At 33.5% G+C, this 10,261-nt stretch overlaps 2 protein-coding genes across 2 annotated transcripts; both read right to left on the minus strand.

Moving 5' to 3' along the window:
• Positions 1-750: 750 nt before the first annotated feature.
• LOAG_01456 (polypeptide N-acetylgalactosaminyltransferase) lies at positions 751-4,812 on the minus strand (the record flags this gene model as incomplete). Its single annotated transcript, XM_020445754.1, has 13 exons — positions 751-939; positions 1,305-1,454; positions 1,689-1,817; positions 2,160-2,302; positions 2,486-2,669; positions 2,869-2,986; positions 3,206-3,376; positions 3,498-3,705; positions 3,781-3,930; positions 3,993-4,080; positions 4,254-4,369; positions 4,577-4,721; positions 4,810-4,812. The coding sequence occupies 13 exons, from the start codon at positions 4,810-4,812 to the stop codon at positions 751-753; spliced, it is 1,794 nt and encodes a 597-aa protein (XP_020303825.1).
• A 4,005-nt stretch (positions 4,813-8,817) lies between these two features.
• On the minus strand, positions 8,818-9,355 carry LOAG_01457 (hypothetical protein; the record flags this gene model as incomplete). Its single annotated transcript, XM_003136996.1, has 1 exon — positions 8,818-9,355. A coding segment is annotated over one exon (362 nt), but the record flags the coding sequence as incomplete, so codon positions are not given.
• Between the last annotated feature and the right edge of the window lie 906 nt (positions 9,356-10,261).

Raw genomic sequence — 10,261 nt, forward strand, 5'->3', positions numbered from 1 at the left:
TGACATTATCTGACAACCACTGCACTTCATTTAACGTCCATTGCTGTAAAAGTTTCAATGAAGTTACATCCAGGTATAAAGATTAGTCAGAGGAAGCACATTCCAGAGAGTGACATTGGTGGTTGGTGTCGCCCATTATGCGGGCTGCTGCAAATCTCTATTTTGAATCCCCATTATCTCGGAGGTCACTTGATCTCTCTTGGTTTCTCTTAGAAAAAGCTTACTGTCGCGATCGTCTTCATAGATTGATAAATCTACATCGAGTTAGTTTTTCCCGATTAGTTTTTCCTTTTCAATTCTTATTTTTCTTCTTATAGCCTATTTACTCCAGCTTCCGAATTGGATTTCAAAAATAAACACATTAGCTAGACTTTTTAAGTTTTCATCTTATCAATTTATCTCTCATTTACTTAACCAACAAAGTTTGCGATTAAGAAAGTCTGACTAATAGTTCCAACGTTTTGGTTTTTGATAAAAATGAGGAATTTTTCGAAGATTATTGGTTTTTTATTGGCGTTTTCTAAATATAAAGGATTTTCTTTCTCAGTTAGATCCTGAGTTCCAATGGCTTTTTAACTCCTTTTCGATCTGCTTAGTAAAGATCATTCATAAAATTTACTTTCTAATTGGGTTTTCCAATTTTTTCTCTCTAATTCTGATTTTATTGATTTTTATTTTACTTCCTAATTGAGTTTTTTTAATTTTTCTAATTGGGTTTTTATTGAAATACTTACAATAAGGCTCCCTCACTTAATGTAATACTAATATTTTTGAACGGTTTCGAAAATTTTCGAAATGGAATAAATTCACCTGATTCAATCCACCACGTGTACATCTATTTAATGTGGGTTTCAAAATATGTAACGCATGATAATCATTAGGATCTTCGAATGGCTGATCTAGACATAATCCGCTTTTGCGGTGGTAGAATGATTTCCTCTAAAAATTTAAAGAAAATAACAAGAATACCTTCCGGAAGTAATTTGGTGGATTAAAAGTAGTTAGAGCAAAAATGCTCATTAATTAAAAAACTAAGCTACGTCAGTACCAAAATGTTCTTCTCTATGAAGAGCTCTTTTCTAGATTGGCTTTTCTTTCCTGTACAGATATTCATGCCTTTTCAATTGATTACTTGAAAACCTAAGCTATTGTCGTGCAAGAATTCGGTCCATCTAAATGGGGAAGTTGATACCTTTTGTAAAACCCAGACATGATAATTTGACTTATCAGCGAAAAATCTCGGAAATTAAGGGATTTGTAATTGATAAAATGCTTAAATAAACAACTACACTCATGGAACTGACGTGAAAATTATAGTCCCAGTATTCTGATTCATACTGGCCACATTCCTTCAATTGCACTTTCCAGTTTCGTGGACCCTGTACTGGTTGATATGCACTAAGGCACAGATGCTCGTCCGTTTTCATTTGCCCTTCCTTGGTAAACAGCCAAAGCTGAAAATTTGTGATATTAAATCAGAAATTAATTTATCTGTTTGCACACACAAAAGGAACTGTGTTTATTTATCATCTGACTGTTAAAAGGATCACCTGCCACATATCAAACCCCAATGTACAACGAGCCATCATAATAGCAGTTTGCTTAGAACCAGGTTCACCAGTTCGAGCTACCAAACAATTCCCTGAAGTGCTGTGCGAAATCTGAAAATGGAAGAAAAATTTGCATACCTCAGTACGATCGAAACTTTCAGGTGCAGAACAATTATGCATCGTCGCTACTCTCATACTCTCACCCAATGGTACTGTCCAGTGTAGGCACCCATTTAGACCACCAATCTGCGATCTTGAATGAATTACCTAAAGTAAAGGTACTCACTGCTAATGAGACGAGTACGTCTAGTCAAAGCTGCTTCTTTTATCTAAACATTTATCTGAATTTTAAAAGGTCTGAGAGTGGAGAAAAATAAAAGTTGGGGAGAAATAAAAGTTCTATTGCTTAAGAAGACTATTAATTGAGCCTGGTAACACTGGTGGCTTCTTTTTAATTTAATTACACTTCATTAATTAAGCATGTTTTGAATACCCTTGCTCTCCATCAATCTATTTTGTTTTCATCTGAAGGCTGTAGTGAGGTTCCCATGATTAGTGCGAATAACAAGAAGAGATTATCGAAAGGAAGAATCCGCAACAGAAACAAACCCTTCCAAAAGCACTTCCCGGTTGCGGCAAAAAATGATCTTTCCACACATTATCCAGAAACCACTTGAAACTTTTACAGTGCAAACGTTTTCGAAGTTCCACACGGTCACTTACGTCAACTGTTTCACGCATTTTATAAACTTCTGAAATGTGACTTCTTCCTTCAGTGAACATTTCACTCAAAAATAGAAACACTTTATTTGCATGAAATTTCAGAAACGAGCGGGCCAGATGTTTCACTAATATAGAAGATATTAGCAGTCGTCGTCATATAAAACTCTTCGTAAATTATTTTTAAAATCTCGCAATGACACAACTAAACTTACGAGGTGCAGTTCTGTAGAAGTGAAACTTCCATTCATCCATCCAAACTTCCGCCACTCGCAACAAATTACTGTTCAGAATGGTTCCTGATTTGTGACTTGGAAAATCATGAGGAGAAGCCCGACGAAAGACATGACCCACATGGGAACATGGGAGAATCTCGATTCGTCCGCCACATTGCCAAACCTAGAAATGATTTTTTTTTTTTTTTTTGATAATTACAACGAACATGTGTGAAGTGTCGTCTTTCATAAATAAGTGCAAGTATATGCTGGTTGGTTCAGGTCGGTCGGAAGGCTGAGTTTAAATTTACGCCATATATGCTAAAGGGTGATCCAGTTGCTCATCAATGTTATACTACCCGAAATAAGACTTTAAAACACACTCTTAGAGATATCTCAATATTCTCGCCACCCCATATGTTCATTTCGTGATCATAAGTACCAATTTCTTCGAAATATTTCCGATCGATGCTAAACAATCCACCAGCCATTGTTGGAGAACTGTAACTTAATTGCTCGCATTCTTTGTAGAATCATATAATTCAAATAAATTTTAAACAAGGCAATTTCATTCGCGAATCAAAGTAACACACTGGTTCAATGACTGAGCAAAAGAAGAATCAAGCAGATTCTAAATTGTGCCATAACTATGACCAGAAGAATTAATCAGATTCTAAATTAGATCATAACCATGACCAGCCTCAAAATAAGGAGACCAACATGATCGGTTTTGTAGGATCATTACTCCGTGATTTTATCATTTCCGGTGGTAGAGCATACCACCGGAATTGAAGATTCCAATTGAAACCACCGCGAAATAGCTCGATACCCTTTTGATATGCGAATGTTCGCTCGTTGATAACATCAATCACAGGACAAACTACTGCTTTTCTATAAAGTATCACCGAAAGTTTTTAGACAATTGAAATAGACCTTTCGAGCATGCTGTTATCTGTTTTGATTCTTTCTTTCTTGGTAGGAAAACCAAAACAACCACTATTTTAATAGTTACCTGTTTTCTTTAATCCGTGCCAATAGTGGTTCCATCCATCCTTTGGTACATTCGCAGTGAGAATCCAGGAAAGTCAACACATCTCCTTTTGCTTCCGTAGCGCCAATCAAACGGGCTCGTATCAAACCGACGCGTTCGTTCGCCCGGATCACTTTGATATGCGTACCCAATTGAGCAACAAAGTTGTCCAATTCAGCTTTCAAAAATGCTACAAACAGAATAAATTCAGTACCGATAATCTTAGAAAAATCCCATCTCAAATTTCGCATAAGTTAAAAATTACTTCTTGTGCTGAAATCATCCACCAAAATAATTTCCTTCAAATTTTCATGTGGTGACCTTAGAATAACAGACATCACGGTACGCATTAATGTCGAGAAGGCTTCATTGTGATAAACGATGATAACACTGGTGGTAGGTAATTCCGAAGAAGCTGTAATTAATATAATTTAGTCTTTTTGATAACAAAATAATAATGAATGATGAGACACATACGTAAATAGGTTTTGGCCCGGCACTGATGCTTACGAATGTCTGGCAAGGATCGATTTAGAGCTATTCGATCACTCACTACCAAGTTGAACTGAAATTTGAGCAAAATTGATAAGCATAAACTAGATTATTCTATTAATATCCCGATAATTAGCACAATTTTCTAGTGAATGTTGCGCAACCTTAATGCTTTAAACACGAAGATTATGTTTGTACTGACTATGATTTTTATTCATAACAGTGATTTTAAAAGACCTAAATTACCTGATTAATGGCAAAAGTGTCATCAGAAAGGCGCTCATCCGCTTCACTTAGCTTAACCGGTCGTCCATCTTCTCCAGCACCAGTAATTGGTGCATAATTATTTGCATTCAGTTGTTCTGAAAAATTAATAATCGATTCTTTATTTTAATTTGATTTCTGAAACGTTTGAAAATTAAATATTTGAAATTTAGCCAAAAGATCGACATTGAGATATACACTATATTCGCTATTATAACAGGCCTTTCAGGTTTCTCCGAAATACAATAATTCTTCAGAAGATTAGGCCAAAGATTAGTGTACGAATATACTGCAGAAAATATCACCGAAATTTAATAGAAACTTGCCAGCAGTTAAATTGGAAAGTTTGTCTCTGGCAAGATTTCCATTGTAGTGACCAACAACTATTTGTATTCCTCGACCCAAATATGAATTCGTATCCGTGGATACCGCTTCCACATAATCAGTAATCTAAAGCAATTGGCACATGCAAGTAAACAAATTAGTTTATGCTAATTCATGAATATTCACTCATTTGCTCTCGAAAATTCTATATTACCATTGATTATTTGAGGAAGAAGTGTCCATTCTCACCTGTAGCATAAAAAAAGTGACTTTTTTTTTTAAATATACTTTTTAAAATTAACAAATTTCATTCATCTATTCGGACATTCTCTAACACGCATAGAAATTTTCGTAGCACAACTATTTCTCATCGTAAATTAATAAAAAGTGTTGGTTCTAATTATGAAAACTGAAATTTTCGGGTACAAATTTTGCTTCAAATTTTAATATAAGAAGGCGATGTGAACAGAGACTTAGGGCCACGGGGTGATTTTACTGGTCTAAATTACAGTGGAAAGTTTCGTCAAATTTATCCTAATTCAAGAATTAAATACATATTCATATCTGTTACTCCTAAACACCCTTTTACCTTTCAATTTTCATGTTTCAAAAATAATATTGGAAAAGTTCCGCATTTCTTTCATCTTTTACGGTTATCTCAACTCTTACAACTAATAATTAGATTGTAATCATATTTATAGGACAAGCATTTTCAAGCAGGTTTTTTGAAATTTAGTGGAATTAAATTTTTTTTTGTTGGAGAAAAATCGCAGCTCAATTAATATGTTGAAAAAAAGATATGTTTTATGCGAAATATTAGTACTGAGATTAAATAAGTTTAAACTTTCCAAAATTAATACCAAATGTAAAACCCAAACTTGCACGGTACGTCATCTATGTGTAGCGTAAACTACGTCGGATACGATAGATCATTAGCCCTGAACATGAAATCCACTAATAGCCGGATGGGATCAATAGAAATAAACAAAGTTAAAAAATTTCTGCTTCGATTTGCCTTTTTCAAAACTTTTAAATTTCGTGCCGAATAAATCGAATAATTCATTTTAAATCCAAGTTCAAAATATCTAACCTTGTTTTGTGCTATTAGGATGGTAATCGTTAGCAGGCACCAACATATTAGGAAAGCTAAGACAAACAAAAATACGAAAACCAGTCTGCGCAGTTTGCGCCGGTTAAAAGTAAGCAGCAGGCGATGAATAAACATTAGGGCCAAAAATGAACGAATTACTGAGTTGATAATATTGTTAATGACATAATTGCTGCTATTGTTACTAAATAGAAACGGTGTGGTAGAAGATAAGAAATGAACCGTTTCATAATTTAGACCAAATCATCCCAATTCAGGTCTAGCAAAATAGTTTTAATTCAAAATATCCTGAAACAAATCAAAACGCATGTGAAAATCACAATAAAGTTTACAGTCAGAAACGCCAAATGAAGAATCAAATAAAAATCGATCAAAATAATGAAAATTTATATGATGACAAACACATGACATTACATATGACTGGAAATGTTGGTACGATTATAATGATAGTGATAAGAACTAGAATAACAAAATAAATCTTGATAATTAAAACTGATTTTCAAATAAAAATAAACGAAGAAATGGAATTTCAATATAGACACTGATGGAATAAATTTGCCAAAATAGAAACAGCCTCATTTCATTCAAATTTATCAACAAGAAACTGTAATGATCCTCGATCGTTCTTTTTCTTCATCCTTTTATAATAAACGAATTATCTAACAACCAGACAATTGTCACAATTTTTAATGATGTTTCCTCAATTCCATCAATTTAAATTTTATCGCCTTTATTCATTAAAAGGAAACAGGAAATTTCTGACTGTTATGGTCTAATTTCTTTTCAAATTTTGGGAAAGATGCGGATAACAACTTACATATCTTAAATCATTTAATCAATACTGATAAGAGCAATAAAAATCGATAAGCTTTCCCTTCATTGTATTTGAAATTGAAATTTTGGATTGCTGTTTTCTAACTCTGCTCAATCATTATTTTGATTTTAAGTTATCTCTACGCTCTCTTCAATTTGTTTTTTCAAATGATTTACTTTCTTAGTAAACAAAATTTCATTTAGCCATAGCTACTTTGGATCCAATTAAAAAAGTACTTTAAATATATCAAATCTTTTTTTCATTCTGTTCAAGAAAAACAAAAGTAACGATTTAATCTGGAAAGGCTGGGGGACGAAGAGTACTGTATAAAACATCGAAAAACAAAAAGGACAGCTTATCCAGCAGCCTAGTTAGTCTTTTTATTAGAGTTTCCAATAAAAGTAATAAGATTTGTTTAGGCTTATTCATGTAAAAATGCGAAATTGTCGACTTCTAAATTGATTTATGAAGTTTCTATCACTGATATCTGACCATTCAGAAATGCAAATGATATTGATAATGATTTTCATTCTAAAAGAAATTTATTGGGCAACACATAACGATCAATGAACAGTTGAAGTAATAGTAGTACTTCCGTTCTTCTAAATTGTTCATCATCATTTGAAGATAATTCATATATCAGAAGTTAAAAGCATTCACTCACTTCTAATTGCTATTTTATTAGTAAAGTCTTAATCCACACATCACAAAGAGTTTCAATTCAAGCTAAAGAGAAATTTAATTTCCAGACAACTGTTCGCAGAAGTATTGACTGTACGATTCGTGACATTGTTAGCAATAATATTTGCTATATTTTTTTATTATTTGATTTAATTTAAATTTCTTTTAATAAATTCGAATGGTCTTCGTGTATCAAATTAGAATAATTTAACATCAAGGTTATTAGAAATTGGCACAGTCAAACAATCAGTTTTGAAACAGTATTTGCAGCCTCCTAAATATCTGCAACCGATTTTAACGCCTTCAGTCCCAGCACCTGAGATATTAGCAAGCATTGTTGAGAATTCAAATAACAAGGTCTATTCAAAATTATTTTCCCTCCAAACTCAGCTTGATACACGATGTCTTTTATATTTTCAACATAGTTTATTTCAATACACTTAGCCAATTCCAGCAAAACTTTTGAATACCGTACTGCGAAATTGCTCCTCAAGTAATAAATTCCTTTAATTTAATCAGTTCTCAAAGTTTATAAAATCAGAAAACCACTCAGCGTTGATGATTGGTATGATCAAAACTTAATTCCATTACAGTTGTAAACTTTTCATAAGTTACAAATATGAAGAACTGTTACTGGCTAAATAATCACATCTAAGTCAAGTCACATCTACCGGCAGTATTAAATGAACATTGGTGACAAATAGAGGCTTTTCAAGACTTCTCAAAATAAACTACATTTATTACGGTTTTTAGCGAAAATAATGCCAACAAATGGCTGAATTTGGGACACCTTAAATAATGAGGAAATCAAATTAAAATCGAAGCGCACTTATTTATTTTCTCTTTTCCCTATCAGTTATAGACGGTAATCCCTTTCAGAGGAGAACAAAAACAAGGGGACGTAACTGATACTGATACAGTCATAAATGACTGATGACAATTTGACAAAAAAAAGAAAAAAGATAAGAAAGAGGAGGATAGCCCTAAATTTCAACTCAAATCAATTTAGACTTACAACCAAACCCGCCATACTTTCTTGAGATGTCGTAGCGGAAAAAGATATTTAACTGGAACTGGATAGACCACTAACGTAAGAACCGATTCAATCTAAGAATTTCTCTACGACATAAACACAGAGAAAAGTCGCAGATGTTGGAAGAGAAAAAGAAGTTGAATAAATCGGACTAGTTTGAGCTATCAAATTAATATCATAATTAGTGGATGTGTCAAATCCGAAATGTTTAGAGGTTAATATTTATAGAACATTTAATTGTTCAAAAACGTCAAATCAAATGTTCTCAGCTCCTGATATATGTGTTGAATGAAAAAGCAGTCATTATGGAGTATGGAGAATGTGAAAAATGCCATGCTTATAAAAACTATTACAGAGAAGGAAATGATTTGCAGAAAAGTCGTAACAGTTACCGAAATTCATTGCTAAACAATTAATCTAAGAAATATTTCGCAATCGAATGGAATTGATAATTATGTTTGAAGCGCGATCGACTATTTCCTTCGGAATCTTTTGGAAATCATTGAAGTGATTCCTTCTAACAATCGTCGTAGTTAATAGTCCTTACAAGTAATAATTAGGTAAGTTAATAGTTATTATAATAATTGGTTGCAATTAATTAACTAACTGTAAAGGATCGCTGAGAGCGGTTAAACTTAATGTAATGCCCCTACTGCTCAATGTAAATTTGATTTGAAATTTCAAAAAAAAATTCACAATTAGTTCAAGCAAACAAGCCCATTCTTAGCAGATGCCAACAACGAGAAAGAGAAAGTTTGGAATTTACTGCGCAAGAATACGAAACGACCTCCTACTGTACACATCCGCTACATTTATGTATGCCTGTACGCCTGTGCATGTGTTTGTGTGTGTGTGTGCATGTGATGTGCGTGTGTGTGTGTGTGTGTGCATGTGATGTGCGTGTGTGTGTGTGTGTGTGCATGTGATGTGTGTGCATGTGTGTTTGTATGTGTGACTGCAAAAAGAGGAGTAGGATAGGTGGATAAAATAGAAAGAAATAGGATAGGTGGATAAGATGGAAGGAAATCGGCGCAGCGGGTTGCAGAAAAGTGGGAATGGATTAGTTGCCGGTCGTATGTTTATTATCGGATGGTGGTTTCTGAGATTTCCCCGTTTGGTTTTTGTGGAGGTAGCTGAATGGAACTTGTGTTTCCAAATCAAGTTAGAGTGAATTGCAAGTACCCGCAGGTTTTACCCGACCCGACTTCTCTCTATGTTACTAATTATGACAGTACTTTGTGCCATTGTATCTATCGTTGGAGTTAAAAGAAAGAAACCATTCACATATTAATTAGATTGGAAAAGAAGATGAATCAAGTTGTCTTTTGAGACTTTTCATTTTGAAATTTCCGGCGGATGATCATTGCTGAACAACGTAATAGTGTCATCTTATCTTTTCTGAAATAAGAGAATTCTTATGTTAATGTTCCGGGAAATATTATTCTCTTCCTTCCCTATCACTTTACACAAAGTGTTCCTGTTCATGTTTCTTACGGATAACAAAACAACTATTAATTAATGAAGTATCGAGTAAAAAAGAACTATGGTTCATTGAAAATGTGTCAGGTATGCCATTTAAAATGTAATTCTATCACAAATCCATTCAACATACTACTTATCAGTTCGAATTCAGTGATTTTTTTTAAAATCTTATTAAAGTGTATCAACTCAAAAATGTCATGTATGGAAACATCGCTTATATCAATTTACATACCAGATTCATTACCTCTCCTATTGCTTCAGAATTTGATGGGATGAAACGATTAAAAATAAATTGACAAAAAGTTCTAACAGAATCTATCGTATAGTAATTTCGCAAACTAAATTACCGTATCATTTAATTTTTAAGTTCCTTCAACACATGCCATCTGATAGACTTATCCCTAAGCTCCTTGCAGATCAAGGCAACACAGTTATTTGCAGTGACTTACCCGAAGTAAGCTATCAGTAAATGGCATGTCGCATCAATAGTATCGGAAGTTGCTGATATTGTTGAAACAATCAATTTTGCATGAAAAATTTCTTAAAAT

Source organism: Loa loa, assembly GCF_000183805.2.
Source record: "Loa loa unplaced genomic scaffold supercont3.15, whole genome shotgun sequence".
Taxonomy (NCBI): domain Eukaryota; kingdom Metazoa; phylum Nematoda; class Chromadorea; order Rhabditida; family Onchocercidae; genus Loa; species Loa loa.